Below are 19,894 nucleotides of genomic sequence, written 5' to 3' on the forward strand. Positions count from 1 at the left end.
TAAGAACTTACCCCTGTGACTGGCTAAAAGCTAAAGAAACAAATGACTCTGTTTCAAACACAGTGATGATATGTCTTAAGAAATAAAAATGAAGAGAAACATGGCAGATGTACAACTGGCAGTTCTAGAGAGGGCATTACTGAGCAGGGTCTTAGGTGGGAGAATGTAGGGACAGAGGGGCTGGATTTAAAAAGAAGGAAGGAGCTGTAGCTTAGGCAGAACAACTTCGATTTGTCAAGAATAATGGATAGAAGGGTTTTTGAGCAATAAAATTATTACTTTTCTTTGAAGTCAAGGTATATAGGAAAAGAGTACTCAGAGGTACTGAGTGAGGGCTTACAGAGAAGATAACTACTGAGGGGAGAGGAAAGGATTGAGCTCAGTAGATGAAACATAACTGCAAAACAGCAAAGAAAATCTAACATAGTCCATGAAATTAGGTCTCTTACTGACATGAAATTTGTTTCCTGTGATTGTTCATAGCATTGCCTAATTTTCTTAGCAAAAACATCAAAATCTCTCTGTATAACCAAAACTTCCTTCATCAGCTTTACAGGTCAAGTAATTCTAGGTTCCAGAGTAAGATTGTCCCGCAGGTTGGGTCAGTTCTCCATACTTACTCTCTGGTCTTCAGGACTCAGCTCTGACATGAGCATTTCTGTATTGGCTGTGCTCCATTCCCAACTCCGGTTGATGAAATACTCCAGCATGGAGATGGTTCTTAAAAGCCGGTTCATGAGCTTTGTCATCCTGAGGAAGAGATCAGGTAGGAGCAAGTATCAGTGCACCCAGATGGATGCTTCCCTGACACTCTCTAGGGAAGAATGGCTAATGATTTAGAATAAAATGTAAAATAATTCCTCTTCTCATTACCCCAATTCCTGATTAGTATTCTCACTCTTTTTCTACCTCAAGTCTCTGTTAAACAGAAGGAAATGCCTCTGCTTCTTTTCTATCATCTCCTGAGGAGGAGCAAATATTCATTTTTTGAATTCTAAGTTCCCAGTTAGAGAGATTCTTTCTTTTTTTTTTGTATGTTCTTGGATTTTTTTAAATGGATAAGTGCTGAGGTCATAGTATGTAACTTTTGGCAGAAGCATTAACTATATAGCACTTGGTGCTAAGAGCAGTTGCCAACTCTAATTCAGATTTAAGGAGAAAAGATATTATTGTTGATAATCTGCTCTGTTGGGCACAGCACTGATACTTCTAAAAAATATTATCTCTTATAATTTTCTAATGACCTTGTAGGTAGATATTTGTCTGCTTTTTTTTTTTTAATGAATGGATATCATGAGCTTAAGATACTGTGAAGACAAAAATTCCAGACCAGTTTTTTTTTTTTTTCAGTACTGAGGTTTGAACTCAGGGCCCACACCTTGAGCCCTCCACCAGCCTTTTTTTGTGAAGAGTTTTTTCGAGGTAGAGTCTCACCAGCTATTTGCCTGGGAGGCTTCAAACCACAATCCTCCTGATGTCTGCCTTCTGAGTAGATAGGATTACAGGTGTGAGCCACCAGAGCCCGGCTTCACAACCCAGTTTTGACCATTCTCGAAAACCTCTGCTGGTATAATCTCACTACCTGGTAGTGTCCCATTACTTAAGATGGATCACAGATTTTAGTCCCATGATCAGAACTTGAATCAGCTCTTCTTTGTAAACTTCCCAAGCTTGTACCAATTTATAAAAATAAATTTCTGTGTCTTTTTATTTGAACCTTACAATATGACTATGCGACAGTCAGGATTTATATTATCTGTAGTCATTTTACAGAAAGATTGTGTTCAACAAGGTTAATGGTCCAAACTTGGTCTTTTAGCTACAAGTCACCTTTGGCATATGGACTTCATTTTTATCTTAGTTAAGCTGATCTTGGTAGTAGTGATTACTGTAGCAACTGAGTAATCACTTATGATGCTATTTTGAGGATTTGGTCTTATTTCTGGTTAAATTCTAATGCCCACGTACTGAATGACTCATGAGGCACTTCCCTTACTGCATCATGGGAAATTTCTGGGGTTGGAGATAGATATCAATGCTCATTGATACAGGTACTATAATAGAGTTCCACTTAGCTATTATTATCTAAATCTTCATCCATTTCCCAAGTCTGATGCAACTGATGTGGTTCCAACAGATTTATTTTATTTTTTAAAATAATGGTTGTATAGTGTTACTTATGTACAGGATTATACAGCCTCATGGGGCTTGTAAGAAAAAAAGAATATATTTGTTACTCTTATGTAGAAAAGGTCTTCTTATACATAAAATGCAAAAAGTACAAAGGATAAAAAGGCCCATATGGATAAGTTGGTAAAACTAGGATTTAGACCCTATAAGTCTGACTCCAAACTCCATCCTCTTAGGTCCTACATTATACGTATCTGTGCTTGTATTATAAAAAGGTTTGTTATCAAAACTAAAAAGATGGAGAAAATAATGAAGTATGTATACATGGAGAGACACACACAAATTCTCGTAATAAATAAGGTCAACTCAAAGGAAAAATAGACAATGAACATTTGCAGGCAACCCACAGAGAAGAAAACTTAAATATGCAATAAGCAAATGAAAGTCCAGCCTCTCCAGCAATCAGAATGATAATCAAGATAACAATATATAATTCCTTATTAGGAGTTTGGCAAATCAAAAGATCAATTTTGCACAGTATTAAGGAAGGTGAGAAATACATACTGTTTTGCTTAATTATGCACTTGTGATGGTGAAAATTGAGTCTTTAGGGGAACTAGCCAGTATTCAAAAGCCCCCACCCCTTCAATCCAACAGTCTCACTCAGCATTCTCCCCAGATGTGGTGACACTGGGCATGGCATGCACACTGGTGGCTGTTGCCTCATTACTTGTAGTAGGAAAAAAAAAAGACAACACTGGGCAGAATAACTTAGATTTTCATGGAAAAATTAGTGAAAAAATTGAAAAATATGTATGATGGGTTTATCTATACACATTCACTCCCACCTCAAAGCAAAACTACATTTATTAATGTCCATATAGTATATTTAAAGGCATAGAATCTCTCTCTCTCTCTCTCTCTCTCTCTCTCTCTCTCTCTCTCTCTCTCTCACACACACACACACACATACACCCCTGCAGAGGGAAGTGGTTTAGAAGGACTTTTTAGCTTTTTCTTCCATAAAGATTATTGCTGTAGTTCATATCACAAAACAAATCAACTCATTTTCCAATGTAGTTAAATTTCTCACGAATGATGCAAGTGGATTTTTATTGTCTCTTCCTGCTGAGTTTTCTCACTGAACTTTGCTCTGTATCCAGGTTGCCTTTTAACCCTAATTAATTTTGAAGGCTTTAGCATTTTTCCCTACAATGTTTGGTTTTTCTTTGTTTCCATCTATATTTAACAAGACCCATACAAATAGTTTCCTCATAGTCACAATGTCCCTTTCTTACTTCAACAGAAACTGAGCTGTAGCTGTAACCGAGGTTTCTAAAAATAAGGATAAGATACATTGTCCAACTTTGTTGTGCTAATATGGATGAAAATTAAACATTCTGAGAAAGACTTTCTCCCTTATAAAGGGGCTGGTACAGGTGACAATGCTATGGATGGTCTCGTTCTTAATCACAGATACTGCCTTTGAGAACTGTAATAATGACTATTCCTCTGACACATATAACTTTATTCAAATGAGGTGAAGAAATGAAAGGATATGACTTAGGTCACATCCCCAGGTGGTCACAGAGCTACCTTAGCATTGATGCACTGTTCCCTCTGGTTTCTTCATTCACCTCTCTAGGTGGCTGTAAACCCACAGCACAATATCGGCTTTGAGCCTCAGCTTCCCCACATCCTTCTTCTGTCACTTCTTTGAGAATATTCAGACTCTTCTCTTAGCTTCTCTTTCCTCTTTTGCACAACTGGGATAGTGAGGGTGTCTCCCTTGCGTTGTGAGAATGAAGCATGAGCCTTAGTCTCATGAGCACCACATAGCGAGTGCTTAGTAAGTGAGGCTGTTGTCAATAGCTCATCTTTTCATATTACCTAACATTTGGGAAAATCCCAGTGACAGTCTCAGTTATTCTTCTTTTGTGTGGGTGACTATTTGCTGAATTTATCAAACACGTTCCTTAATGTTAACTTCTTTTATAATGGTGGAGGACTTTTAAGGTAGCCATGGTTTGTGGCTTCTCACTATTCGTGCTTTTTCTTCTAAGTGTGTGTGTGTGTGTGTGTGTGAGAGAGAGAGAGAGAGAGAGAGAGAGAGAGAGATAGAAAGAGAGAGAGACTTTTAAGTAACTCCTTTGATCTTCAGCTGACTTTGGGACCCATGAAATGACACTCTTAGAGCAATTGACTCAGCTTCTCACCTAGGCTTCCTTCCAGTAAGTCGCAGATAGAAGTCGTAGATGATGGCAGGAGCCAGGTGGCTGACTGCATTCCAGTACTGATTTGAGAGGATGTTGGTTGTGAAGTCAGCATTTGGTCTCCTGAAAGCTTTCTCAAATGGGACTTTTTCAAAGGTTGCCAAGACATATAATCCTGGTGAAAAAAAAAAGTGCTAAGTCTCAGAGCATAGAAACCAACTGTAGTGGAAGGCATTTGCAATGGATCAAAATAACAAAGACTAAGGATTTGCTGTGTACTTAAGAATCTGTTTCTGTGCAAAACATGAAGATTTTTATGCTGAGCAAGTGATCAATTGCAAAATCAAATAATGTGAATAGGCTAAGAATTGGATCCTTTTCCTTGAAACATTTACTTTCAAACAAATTCTTGGGGAAATAGTTTTAGTCAATACAAGGAAAACACTGTTCTGAGTTTTAAATTGGTCATTCAATTGTAAAGTTATCCAGACTATTCTGACAGTCCCAAGACAGAGGCTACAAACTGTTTCGCCTTGGTTGGGTCATTGCTTGCAGAACTGTCTGGAAAGTTTTTTAAGGTTCACCTTTCTTAATAAAAGTTACTGTAAGAGTGTATAAAGGCAGGATTCCTTTGCATCGGTTCACTTTAAATAGCACAATCTTCCACTTCTTTGATATTTCTACTTTGCTGGGAATATTTTTGCTTCAATTTTCCACTCTAATCTCCAGGGATTTTTTTCATAATAATCTCTTCATTTTTATATTGTTGTTTAGATTAAGCTTAGTTAAAATTATTATGTACAACTATTTAAATTCAATTTTAATTTGTGTATATTTCTTTTGAAGAATGTACGTTGGCTCACTATTCAATTACGATGAAGTTATCAGTTATTATGGCAAAATGATTATTTTCCTCCTTCAAAAGATACCACCTAGAAATCTATATGAAAAATGTAGACAGACCCTACACAGAGAAGAGACATCTGGTATATAGGCAGATATACTTGAAAAAAAGAAAAAGTTTATGCATGGTTTGCAGTAGAGGTGTTTCCAACATTTACATTGGCATTGTCTTCCATATATCCATGTGCTTATTCAACATTTCTAGATCGATATGTAATAAGTAGCACTTTTTTTATTTCTATTTTTTTTTGTGGGACCAGAGTTTGATCTCAGGGCTTTAAGCTTGCAAAGCAGGCACTCTACCACTTGAGCCACACCTTCAGTCCATTTTGTTCTTATTATTTTGGAGATGGGGGTCTCAGGGGCCATTTGCCCAGAGAAGCCTCAAACTGTAATCCTTCTGATCTTAGCCTCCCAAGTAGCTAGGGTTATAGGCATGAGTGACTGGCAGCACAACCCTCATACAATTGAATACAAGAATCTATCAGCCTTCTCTTTGAAGAATATCCAGAATCACATTTTCTATTCCTATCACTCTGATGCAAACCACCACTGTATCATGGAGTGCTGCAATAGTGTCCTAAGTGGTCTTTGCCCACTACTCTCCAGATAGCAGACAGGACAATTCTCTTAAAGTGTGACCCAGAGTATATTAGTTCTTTATTCAGAACTCTTCAGTGGATTCACCTCTCATTTTGATGGAGAGCCAAGTTCTTGTCACATTCTAACATGTTCTGCTGTACCTGTACCCTCACTCCCCAGGCCCATTCCTCTATTTCCTACCACTCTCCCTTTCATTGCTTCTGCTGTGGCCGTGGTGACTTCCTGCACTTAACTATAGCTGCTGTACATTTCTCCATCCTTCAATGTAAGAACCACAAGAGAAGAATGTTGTCTTTGCTCATACCTTAAAAAGTGGCTGGCAGATGATCACTGCCCAAAATATATTTTCTGTCTGACTGACTGACTGAATGTCTCAGCAATGAACAATTATGTTCTATTTCTTACATCTATCTTGACTGTATTCTATCATTTCAAAAATATTTATTTATCATTTAATGCTTTACAGGCACTGTACTAGGTACTAGGATAAAAAGTATATATGTAATATATTCCTCACCCTTAAAAAATAGGCCATCTAGTAGGGGGTGTGGACCATTGGTGACCATAATGCTTTGCCTGAGTGTCATACTGTGAAGGAATGCATAAGAAGCACCTAACTGTTTGGGTTACTTGGGTAAGGAGAGGTGAGTGTGGATCAGGAAAGGCTTTCTTTTGAGAGCAGTTCAAATGACTGCAGCAAATGTCTACTGACACACTTATGCATTAATACTGCCTCAGGCACTTTGTCTCAGGAAGTCCTCCCAGGAGCTCTCTGAAGCAGAATAATTATTCTCATATGACATGTGAGAAAACCCATCTTCAACTTGGGTAATTCTCCCAAGTTCATACAACTACTAAATAGTGGAGTGTAGTAAATGGTGAGAACTGTGTCAGCATGACCAGGTGGGATGGATTTCTGTCTGTTTAGTGTCTTGTACCCAGCACCAAGAACAATGATACAGGAATGACTAAACAAGCTATTATTTAGAATCCTGGTGTATTTGACCTCAAAGACCCAACTCTTAACTGCTAAGCTAGCATCTCTAACTTGAAAGATAATAGGATCTCATGCACATGTGGAAAATTGAAAGATTAAAAGCCACACTTCTACATACCCAAAGTTCAAGGAAGAAACTGAAATGAGAAATATTAAATGCTTAGAAATGAATGATAACAAAAGATTAGACAGCAAAATGTGTGGGATAAAACAAAATTAGCATGTAAGGGAAATGTAAAACCTTAGAAAAGATGAATATGCATGAGCTTATTTCTAAGTTAAAGAGAAGGGGAAAAAAGAACCAACTCAAAGAAAATAGGAGGAAAGGAATGAGATAAGACAAAAAAATCAATTCAATAGGATGCAAAAGAGAAATGTAAAGAATTAATAAAATCAGAAGCTGGTTCTTTGAAAAAAAACATTGGGGATTTTCCAAGATGGTGGCCAGAAGGAGGAAACAGAAAGCGTGCCTCCTAAAGTGAAATCTTGGAGAGACGCTGGAGACACACCTTGCAGGCAAGGCCACCGAGAAGAGGCAAAACTTTGACCCCTCCACACCTCCAGCCTGTGCAGAGCATCTCCACTTCACATTGAACGGAGAAACCAGGAGGACCCCCGGCCACCACCAGTCACCTGTGCCCAGACAGCTTGGGAAGACGCGTACCACAAGGTGAGCTAAATGGTACGCGGTACTTCCACAGACAACCCTGGGCCAAATCAGCATAGCCACCTGGACAGAACGACCTCCCACCCAGGGAAAAAAGAAAAAATGAGTAATAAGCAATAAGAACAATAAAAACACGTAGCAAAGAGGGTGGGGCTCCCTTAGCTCTGAAGAGGGGGGAGAGGGGAATCCCTCCCAGAACTGTAAATAAATGAGCTGGGCCTGGCCAGAGAGGAAAGTTTATAGCCATGAGTGCATATATTAAAAAGACAGAAAGATCCCAAATCAATGACCTAATGATACATCTCAAACTCCTAGAAAAACAAGAACAAGCAAATCCCAAAACAAATAGAAGAAGAGAAATAATAAAAATAAGAGCCGAAATCAACGAAATAGAAACCAAAAAAGCAATACAAAGAATTAATGAAACAAAAAGTTGGTTCTTTGAAAAAATAAACAAGATTGACAGACCACTGGCAAACCTGACTAAAATGAGGAGAGAAAAAACACAAATTAGTAGAATGAGGAATGCAAAAGGGGAGGTAACAACAAACACCATGGAAGTCCAGGAAATCATCAGAGACTACTTCGAGAACCTATATTCAAATAAATTTGAAAATCTTAAAGAAATGGATAGATTTCTAGATACATATGATCATCCAAAACTGAACCAAGAGGAAATTAATCACCTGAATAGATCTATAACACAAAATGAAATTGAAGCAGCAATCAAGAGTCTCCCCAAAAAGAAAAGTCCAGGACCTGATGGATTCTCTGCTGAATTCTATCAGACCTTTAAAGAAGAACTGATACCAACCCTCCTTAAACTGTTCCATGAAATAGAAAGGGAAGGAAAACTGCCAAACACATTTTATGAAGCCAGTATTACACTTATCCCCAAACCAGGCAAAGACACCTCGAAAAAGGAGAACTATAGGCCAATCTCCTTAATGAACATTGATGCAAAAATCCTCAACAAAATAACGACCAACTGAATTCAACAATGCATCAAAAAAATTATTCACCCCACGACCAAGTAGGCTTCATCCCAGGAATGCAGGGGTGGTTAAACCTACGAGAATCAATAAACGTAATAAACCACATTAAGAGAAGCAAAGACAAACACCACTTGATCATCTCCATAGATGCAGAAAAAGCCTTTGATAAGATCCAACACCATTTCATGATAAAGCTCTAAGAAAACTAGGAATAGAAGGAAAGTACCTCAACATTATAAAAGCTATATATGACAAACCTACAGCCAGCATTATACTTAATGGAGAAAAACTGAAACCATTCCCTCTAAAATCAGGAAACAAACAAGGTTGCCCACTATCTCCACTCCTATTCAACATAGTACTGGAATTCCTAGCCAGAGCAATTAGGCAAGAAGAAGGAATAAAAGGAATACAAATAGGTAAAGAAACTGTCAAAATATCCCTATTTGCAGACGACATGATCCTATACCTTAAAGACCCAAAAAACTCTACTCAGAAGCTTCAGGACATCATCAATAGCTATAGCAAGGTAACTGGATATAAAATCAACATAGAAAAATCATTAGCATTTCTATACACTAATAATGAGCAAACTGAAAAAGAATACATGAAAACAATTCCATTTACAATAGCCTCAAAAAAAAAAATCAAATACCTAGGTGTAAACCTAATAAAAGATTTGAATGACCTCTACAAGGAAAACTATAAACTCTGAAGAAAGAGATTGAGGAAACTATAGAAAGTGGAGAGATCTCCCATGCTCATGGATTGGTAGAATCAACATAGTAAAAATGTTGATACTCCCAAAAGTAATCTACATGTTTAATGCAATTCCCATCAAAATTCCAATGACATTCATTAAAGAGAGTGAAAAATCTACTGTGAAATTTATATGGAAACACAAGAGGCCATGAATAGCCAAGGCAATACTCAGTCAAAAGAACAATGCAGGAGGTATCACGATACCTGACTTCAAACTATATTACAAAGCAATAACAAGAAAAAAACAGCATGGTACTGGCACTAAAATAGACATGAAGACCAGTGGAACAGAGTAGAGGACCCAGATAAAGCCACACAACTATAACCAACTTGTCTTTGACAAAGGAGCTAAAAATATATGATGGAGAAGTAGCAGCCTCTTCAACAAAAACTGCTGGAGCCCATGGAACCTTCTCCAAAATAGATCATATCCTAGGGCACAAAGCAAGCCTCAGCAAATATAAGAAAATAGAAATAATACCATGCATACTATCTGACCACAATGCAGTAAAAATAGAACTCAACAACAAAAGTAAAGACAAAAAACATGCAAACAGCTGGAAACTAAATAACTCATTACTTAATGAAGAATGGATCATTGATGCAATAAAAGAGGAAATTAAAAAGTTCCTAGAAGTCAATGAAAATGAAAACACAACCTACCAGAACCTATGGGACACAGCTAAGGCAGTCTTGAGAGGAAAGTTTATAGCCATGAGTGCATATATTAGAAAGATCGAAAGATCCCAAATCAATGACCTAATGATACATCTCAAACTCCTAGAAAAACAAGAACAAGCAAATCCCAAAACAAATAGAAGGAGAGAAATAATAAAAATAAGAGCTGAAATCAACGAAATAGAAACCAAAAAAACCATACAAAGAATTAATGAAACAAAAAGTTGGTTCTTTGAAAAAATAAACAAGATCGATAGACCCCTGGCAAACCTGACTAAAATGAGGAGAGAAAAAACCCAAATTAGTAGAATGAGGAATGCAAAAGGGGAGATAACAACAAACACCATGGAAGTCCAGGAAATCATCAGAGACTACTTTGAGAACCTATATTCAAATAAATTTGAAAATCTAAAAGAAATGGACAGATTTCTAGATACATATGATCATCCAAAACTGAACCAAGAGGAAATTAATCACCTGAATAGACCTATAACACAAAATGAAATTGAAGCAGCAATCAAGAGTCTCCCCAAAAAGAAAAGTCCAGGACCTGATGGATTCTCTGCTGAATTCTATCAGACCTTTAAAGAAGAACTGATACCAACCCTCCTTAAACTGTTCCATGAAATAGAAAGGGAAGGAAAACTGCCAAACACATTTTATGAAGCCAGTATTACACTTATCCCAAAACCAGGCAAAGACACCTCAAAAAAGGAGAACTACAGGCCAATCTCCTTAATGAACATTGATGCAAAAATCCTCAACAAAATAATGGCAAATCGAATTCAGCAACACATCAAAAAGATTATTCACCACGACCAGGTAGGCTTCATCCCAGGGATGCAGGGGTGGTTCAACATACGAAAATCAATAAACGTAATAAACCACATTAACAGAAGCAAAGACAAAAACCACTTGATCATCTCAATAGATGCAGAAAAAGCCTTTGATAAGATCCAACATCATTTCATGATAAAAGCTCTAAGAAAACTAGGAATAGAAGGAAAGTTCCTCAACATTATAAAAGCTATAAATGACAAACCTACAGCCAGCATTATACTTAACAGAGAAAAATTAAAACCATTCCCTCTTAAATCAGGAACCAGACAAGGATGCCCACTATCTCCACTCCTATTCAACATAGTACTGGAATTCCTAGCCAGAGCAATTAGGCAAGAAGAAGGAATAAAAGGAATACAAATAGGTAAAGAAACTGTCAAAATATCCCTATTTGCAGATGACATGATCCTATACCTTAAAGACCCAAAAAACTCTACTCAGAAGCTTCTAGACATCATCAATAGCTATAGCAAGGTAGCAGGATATAAAATCAACATAGAAAAATCATTAGCATTTCTATACACTAACAATGAGCAAATGGAAAAAGAATGTATGAAAACAATTCCATTTACAATAGCCTCAAACAAAATCAAATACCTAGGTGTAAACCTAACAAAAGATGTGAAAGACCTCTACAAGGAAAACTATACACTTCTGAAGAAAGAGATTGAGGAAGACTATAGAAAGTGGAGAGATCTCCCATGCTCATGGATTGGTAGAACCAACATAGTAAAAATGTCGATACTCCCTGAAGTAATCTACATGTTTAATGCAATTCCCATCAAAATTCCAATGACATTCATTAAAGAGAGTGAAAAATCTACTGTGAAATTTATATGGAAACACAAGAGGCCACGAATAGCCAAGGCAATACTCAGTCAAAAGAACAATGCAGGAGGTATCACAATACCTGACTTCAAACTATATTACAAAGCAATAACAATAAAAACAGCATGGTACTGGCACAAAAACAGACATGAAGACCAGTGGAACAGAATAGAGGATCCAGATATGAAGCCACACAACTATGAGCAACTTATCTTGGACAAAGGAGCTAAAAATATACGATGGAGAAATAGCAGCCTCTTCAACAAAAACTGCTGGGAAAACTGGTTAGCAGTCTGCAAAAAACTGAAACTAGATCCATGTATATCACCCTATACCAAGATTAACTCAAAATGGATCAAGGATCTTAATATCAGACCCCAAACTCTTAAGTTGATACAAGAAAGAGTAGGAAATACTCTGGAGTTAGTAGGTATAGGTAAGAACTTTCTCAATGAAACCCCAGCAGCACAGCAACTAAGAGATAGCATAGATAAATGGGACCTTATAAAACTAAAAAGCGTCTGTTCATCAAAAGAAATGGTCTCTAAACTGAAGAGAACACCCACAGAGTGGGAGAAAATATTTGCCAATTATACATCAGACAAAGGACTGATAACCAGAATATACAGGGAACTTAAAAAACTAAATTCTCCCAAAACAAATGAACCAATAAAGAAATGGGCATGTGAACTAAACAGAACTTTCTCAAAAGAAGAAATTCAAATGGCCAGAAAACACATGAAAAAATGCTCACCATCTCTAGCAATAAAGGAAATGCAAATTAAAACCACACTAAGATTCCACCTCACCCCTGTTAGAATAGCCATCATCAGCAATACCACCAACAACAGGTGTTGGCGAGGATGCGGGGAAAAAGGAACCCTCTTACACTGTTGGTGGGAATGTAGACTGGTACAACCACTCTGGAAAAAAATTTGGAGGCTACTTAAAAAGCTGGACATCGATCTACCATTTGATCCAGCAATACCACTCTTGGGGATATACCCAAAAGACTGTTACTCCAGAGGCACCTGCACATCCATGTTTATTGCGGCACTATTCACAATAGCCAAGTTATGGAAACAGCCAAGATGCCCCAGCACTGACGAATGGATTAAGAAAATGTGGTATCTATACACAATGGAATTTTATGCAGCCATGAAGAAGAACGAAATGTTATCATTCGCTGGTAAATGGATGGAATTGGAGAACATCATTCTGAGTGAGGTTAGCCTGGCTCAAAAGACCAAAAATCGTATGTTCTTCCTCATATGTGGACATTAGATCAAGGGCAAACACAACAAGGGGACTGGACTATGAGCACATGATAAAAGCGAGAGCACACAAGGGAGGGATGAGGATAGGTAAGACACCTAAAAAACTAGCTAGCATTTGTTGCCCTTAACACAGAGAAACTAAAGCAGATACTTTAAAAGCAACTGAGGCCAATAGGAAAAGGGGACCAGGAACTAGAGAAAAGGTTAGATCAAAAAGAATTAACCTAGAAGGTAACACCCATGCACAGGAAATCAATGTGAGTCAATGCCCTGTATAGCTATCCTTATCTCAACCAGCAAAACCCCTTGTTCCTTCCTATTATTGCTTATACTCTCTCTACAACAAAATTAGAAATAAGGGCAAAATAGTTTCTGCTGGGTATTGAATGGGGGGAGCGGGAGGGGGTGGAGTGGGTGGTAAGGGAGGGGGTGGGGGCAGGGGGGAGAAATGAACCAAGCCTTGTATGCACATATGAATAATAAAAGAAAAATGAAAAAAAAAAACATAAACTGCTGGGAAAACTGGTTAGCAGTCTGCAAAAAACTGAAACTAGATCCATGTATATCACCCTATACCAACATTAACTCAAAATGGATCAAGGATCTTAATATCATACCACAAACTCTAAAGTTGATATAGGAAAGAGTAGGAAATACTCTGGAGTTTGTAGGTATAGGTAAGAACTTTCTCAATGAAACCCCAGGTTTCCTAGGGTACAAAGCAAGCCTCAGCAAACATAAGAAAACCAATATTATACTGTGCATACTATCTGATCACAATGCAGTAAAACTGGAACTCAACAACAAAAGTAAAGCAAAAAAATGCAAACAGCTGGAAACTAAATAACTCATTACTTAATGAACAATGGATCATTGATAAAATAAACGAGGAACTTAAAAAGTTCCTTGAAGTCAATGAAAATGAAAACACAACGTACCAGAACCTATGGGACACAGCAAAGGCAGTCCTCTGAGGAAAGTTTATAGCCATGAGTGCATATATTAAAAAGACTGAAAGATCCCAAATCAATGACCTAATGATACATCTCAAACTCCTAGAAAAACAAGAACAAGCAAATCCCAAAACAAATAGGAGAGAAATAATAAAAATAAGAGCTGAAATCAACGAAATAAAAACCAAAAAAAAAAAAATACAAAGAATTAATGAAACAAAAAGTTGGTTCTTGAAAAAATAAACAAGATCCACAGACCCCTGGCATTAGATCAAGGGCAAACACAACAATGGGATTGGACTTTGAGCACATGATAATAGCGTGAGCACACAAGGGAGGGGTGAGGATAGGTAAGACACCTAAAAAACTAGCTAGCATTTGTTGCCCTTAATGCAGAGAAACTAAAGCAGATACCTTGAAAGCAACTGAGGCCAATAGGAAAAGGGGATCAGGAACTAGAGAAAAGGTTAGATCAAAAAGAATTAACCTAGAAGGTAACACACACGCACAGGAAATTAATGTGAGTCAACTCCCTGTATAGCTATCCTTATCTCAACCAGCAAAAAACCTTGTTCCTTTCTATTATTGCTTATACTCTCTCTACAACAAAATTAGAAATAAGGGCAAAATAGTTTCTGCTGGGTATTGAGGGGGCTGGGGGGGGGGAAGAGAGGGGGTGGAGTGGGTGGTAAGGGAGGGGGTGGGGGCAGGGGGGAAAAATGACCCAAGCCTTGTATGCACATATGAATAATAAAACAATAAAAATTAAAAAAAAGAGAAAAACATTAAAGACTATCTGAGAAAAAAAGAGAAGATGTACTCAGAAACATTATGAATGGAAAAAGAGACACAACTACAGGTCCAGTTTAGGACATGTGAGATGTTATCAACAACTGTATGTGGATACATTTTAAAACAAAAAATAGATTCCTAGAAAAAGAGATAAATAAAACTTAAGCCGATTCAAGCAGACACCAAATGCCTGCAAAAATCTTAGAACTTTTAAAGAAACTGAAGCAGTAAGAATTTTCCCACAGCAAAATTATAAATCCAGATAATTTATAGATAGTTTACCAAACGGTCAAGGAAGAGATTACTTTGATCTTATACAATCACTCATAGAGAATAAGGGAAAAAAGGAAGGAGAGGGCATACTTCATCTTTTTCTCTGAAATTGATGTACTAAAGCCAAAATTAGACAAGAACTGTGTGAAAACAAAAAGGTAGAACTTTATTTTACTCAAGAATAGCTGTAAAAATCGCAAATAAATTATTAGCAAACTGAATCTAACAGTATAGAAAAGATGACATGCTGTGACCATGTTGGGTTTATCCTAGGAATGGCAGGTGGTTTCATATTTGAACAGAGGTAAACATTTGAAGTCTTCTATTTAAAATTAGGAACAAGCAAGGCAGGGTGTTGTATTCCTGTAACCCCAGGTACTTGGGAGGCAGTGATGGGGAGGATCATGGTTTGAGGCCAGTCTGGAAAAATGTTAGCAAGATTCACATTTCAATGAACATGTTGGGCACAGCATTGTGTAACCTGTAATCCCAGCTCTGCAGGAAGCACAGGTATGGGTATCCTGATTCAAGGTCAACCCCAGGTGAAAACATAAGACCCTATCCAAAAAGTAATAAAGCAAAAAAGGGCTGCGAGCATGATGCAAGTGATAGAACATCTGCTTAGCAAGGGAAAGACTCTGAATTCAGCTCTACTACTGCCAAAAATAAAATAAAATGAAGTAAAATAACATAGGAGCCAGGTAACAATACCCATTACTGCCATTTTTCTCCAGCATTGTATTAGAAGTTCAAGAAAAATAGAGTCAGGTGTTCAAAGGACAAGAATAATATGATATTTTTATAGATTAGATAATTGTTTACATGAAAACTGAAAGCAGATAGGGCCAATCCAACTGATGTACAATGTAAGCCTATTCGGATTTGTCACAACGAATCTCCCTGTACAACAAATATATTCTTGGGAAAAAAAAAAGAAGATCAGGTCTTAGAGGAAAAAAACAGGCCCTATAATTTATCTGGGCCACATAAATACGTATGCCAGTCTTGATGAGAGCTCTGCAACCACTGTCCTGTTTTGTCCCACAGACAGCTGGGAAATGCATCATTACTAATAAATTAATTTCCATTGCATGCAAAAAGAAAAGAAAAGAAAACTGAAGGCAAAGCTAGTTTAATACCATTATTCAGGATGCTTGGGACCAGAGGTGTTTTGGATTTTCCTCAGATTTTGGAGAGATTATCCATTATCTCATTATGTATCTATTACACATATATAAGGAGAAAGCTTGGAGCCAGGACCCAATTGTCAACACAGAATTCATTTAGGTTTCCTATCTGCCTCATACACATAGCCTGATGGTCATTTTCTATAATATTCTTAATAACTTTGTTTATGAAACAATGTTTGTGAACACTGAACTGTCAGATTTGTGGTGCCATATCACACTCAATATGGATCAGATTTTGGAGCTAACTTTGCTGGGGTGATCAACTTGTAAAGGTTTAAATAAGAAAGCTGAATATAAGGTCAATTTGCAAAACTGAGTTGTATTTCTATACACTATCACCGTTGGAGAACATATTTTTACAAAAGATATCATTTAGAGTAGCAAAAATGTATAAATTTCCTGGGCCCTATGGATAGATCTGACAAAACATGTATAAGACCTTTGTGCTGAATACCGAATAATTTTCTTGAAGGATATTAACAGGAACAACTAAAGGGAGAGATGTTCCATATTCATTCACCCAGCTGCTACCCACTCTCTGCAATGCCGCCTGGTGTTACCGATGTTCAACCTGCTATGGCATTGCTAGCGAGTTTAATTGGAAGCATTTGATGACTCCAGATAGCCCTGATAGGAGTTTTGACTTGACTTCAACTCAAATTAATTGGTAACAGAGTGTCTGAACACAAAAGGATTCTCACACAGAGTCAATGCTCTGGGGAGAAAGAAGGCTGTGAGCAGCTGGCAGTGTGTACTGTGGGGTGAGGGGTACCGGAAGCAGGGGTGTTTGTCATTCTTGCAAAGACTTTCTGCAAGTTGAGCCCTGTCACACAATGAGCTGCAGTGTCTGATCGCTCTGCTGTGTGCTCTCAGGTTGGCACCACAGCTGGCCACTGGAATGTGCAGAGCTAGTGTTCTCTGTGTGATAGAGATATGTCACGGGGACAGAGACACCCTACAGGATAGTTGAAATACCTTCCTGACCCCTGCCATCATTGTATTTTACAATTTATTTCCATGGGTTTTTATATGTGGCGTAGATCCATCCCGTAATATAGACAAGCCAATTGAGACTGTCTGGTACAGTGTTTCTCGCAGCCGAGCATCAAGAAGCATGGAGTGGGTGGAAAGGGAGGGGGTGGGGGCAGGGGGGAGAAATGACCCAAGCATTGTATGCACATATGAATAATAAAACAATAAAAAAAAAGAAGCATGCAAATGCCTGCTTACTAAAGATGCAGATCCTGGCACTGCCTAAGACCAAATCTGCCTTTCTTTTTCTTGCCCAGTGGCTCATATTTACTTTTACAAATTACTAGTAGAGTAACTATTCACACTGAAAAAAGGCAAAAGTCCTGGCTTCTGCTTCTATTTCAGAGAACAGCTCACTCCCTTTATGATTTTGAGGTCATTTACTCTCTCTTGGCTTCTTATGGAAAATGAATTTAAGCACCCTAGATTATTTTAAGATCACATTTAACTGTGCTATTCTATGATTCCATAAAGCATATACTGAGAATCTTCGGCTAAAAAAAGAGTTTGAACCTCAGAAATGGAGTCTATACCAGCACCTTTTATGTAAGAGCTTAAGATATCTGATTTGCTTCTCTTAACACTCTTTTTTTTTTATGGGTGGTAACTTAGATATCTTAATTCTATTACTGAGGAAAAGGGATTCGGTTTGACTATCAAATGTGTTTAGAATGATTTAGACATGTGACCTAGACAACGGATATATGACCTAAAGAACCGTGGTAATACTTGGTGACAGCTTCACTTTTACTGCAGAATAAGTGCCAATAGAATGGCACAAGAGAGTGCTTTGAGTTGGAAAGCAGATTCTAGCAAATTAAGTACATTTGATTTTTTTTTCACTACATATAATACCTAAACAACAGCTAAATGATCTAAAATTTCAGACTTCCCTAAGAAAATCTACTCCTTCATTGACAGAGGAGTACAAGATTGTTCAGCTGGTTTTCTAAATATGCAGGATTCATTACTTCGACAAGATATTTTCCAGGTTATACTTGCTGCATAGTCAAGAGAGGCAAGCTGCTCAAATTAATGAAGAACGTCACTGACCCCATAACAACGGTATAATAAAAAAAAATGGCCACTCGTCATTTCACATCCTCAGCAAGGCACCAAGAAGGGAAAGGTTTGCATGCATGAGAGCAACCATCCCAGCAGGGAGGAGGATATATCACTTAGGATGTTTGCAGTTGCTAACTTTTGCTTGGTTTTATTGTTGTTTAAAAGTCTCTATGGCCAATCTCTTAGTTCTTACATATGCATAGGGTCCCACTGATACTTTCTGTGTTATATCAAAGCACACTCTAGTTAATTATAACATATTTACAATTTGCAAGTATTTTGTCTCTTATTATTTTTTTGTCTTTCTCCTCTATTGGATTCTAAACTCTATAACACACTTTGTCTACTTTTTTCCTGAGACAAACACTAACAGTCATGAATGTACATCGCTCAAGTCACTTACCCATTTTGAGCCAATTACAGGGGTTGAGATTACCAGATGTGCAGTGGTAGATTAATGTTGATTTAGGTCTGGAAGATGAAATAAAAGTTAGATAAACACAACAAGATGGGAACTAATAAAGGAAAGATAAGGGGAAAATAACATTAAGCATGAAACAGTAGTTTTAAAAATTCATGTCTAAAGCAACTTACAAAACACTTCCTTCTTTTTTTGGCAGTGGTGGGGTTTGAACTCAGGGCCTAGAACTTACTGGGAAAGTGCTCTATCACTTGAGCCTCCTGCTAGCCAAAATACTTCCAGTTTTTGATCTTTCATTTAGTTAATATGAAAAATAGAAAAAGAAGAAAAGTGTGTGTGTGTATGTGTTTAAGGGAGCACATATGTCTGAGTTCACATAAGAAAATTTTAATATTTTAATTCTACTTATCACTTACAAACAGAGCCAAATGTGCAAGCCACCAATTTTTTCTTTGTATTAGAAAAATTCTTTACACATGGTGATCTGAACTCTTGGCATTTACTAGGAACTAAGCAGTTCAATAAAATATAAAACACACTGTCATTTCATTGGCTTTTATCTAACTTGCCTTAAAAAAAGAAGTTGGGTTTTTAGATAGTTGAGGAGAAAGAAAGGCTTTTTGGACAACAAGAATATCATGTTAAGTGATTTAAAAGGTGTATATTACTTTATTATCAACCAAATACCAAGCAGTATATAAACTCAACACACATGATGATATATTAGGAAGTATATAAAATATTGAAACAAACAACTGATGACATTTGTTGCCTTCTGTGATGAAATGGCTAAATTTTGAAAATGTGCCATTCATTATTCTTCCTATTGAATCTTTAAAGCCTGATTGACAATATTATATATGCATAGGAATATATACAGAGCATGCATCCAAAAGTGGGATTGGTAGAAGAGACCAAGGGAGGAGGAAAAGAAGGAAAGAAAGATAGTGAATAATAAGGAAATACATCACATCTGTGTAGGAGCAGGACACAAGGATACATGCTGAAAACTCTTAAGCAACACAGGATAGGAGAAAAAGGGCAAGAAAGTGTAGTGGATGGGGGTTACCTTGACTTAAGCACAATGCATATACAGGTATAATGCCAAGGCATAAATCCCACTGACCAACTAACATACACCTAAACGATGAAGGACAAGAATGAAAAACAGGTCACGCTAAGGGGCGGGCACAAATGGGAGGAGGAGGGTAAAAGAAGGAAGTAAAGAAAGTGAATATGGGTGATGTACTTTCTATACAAAAATGGATATAGAAT

The 19,894-nt window shown here is 37.3% G+C and overlaps 1 protein-coding gene across 2 annotated transcripts in view; it reads right to left on the reverse strand.

Annotated features, from left to right (window-relative positions):
* Positions 1 to 19,894, reverse strand: part of Far2 (fatty acyl-CoA reductase 2) — a 175,242-nt gene that overhangs the window by 14,983 nt on the left and 140,365 nt on the right. For both annotated transcript variants that reach the window (XM_074083025.1, XM_074083026.1), the window contains exons 8-10: positions 18,602 to 18,669; positions 4,347 to 4,518; positions 621 to 750 (exon numbers count right to left, since the gene is read on the reverse strand). In XM_074083025.1, the coding sequence (XP_073939126.1) occupies positions 621 to 750; positions 4,347 to 4,518; positions 18,602 to 18,669 (370 nt within the window). The remainder of the gene's footprint in view (positions 1 to 620; positions 751 to 4,346; positions 4,519 to 18,601; positions 18,670 to 19,894) is intronic.

Source organism: Castor canadensis, chromosome 8, assembly GCF_047511655.1.
Source record: "Castor canadensis chromosome 8, mCasCan1.hap1v2, whole genome shotgun sequence".
Lineage (NCBI taxonomy): Eukaryota > Metazoa > Chordata > Mammalia > Rodentia > Castoridae > Castor > Castor canadensis.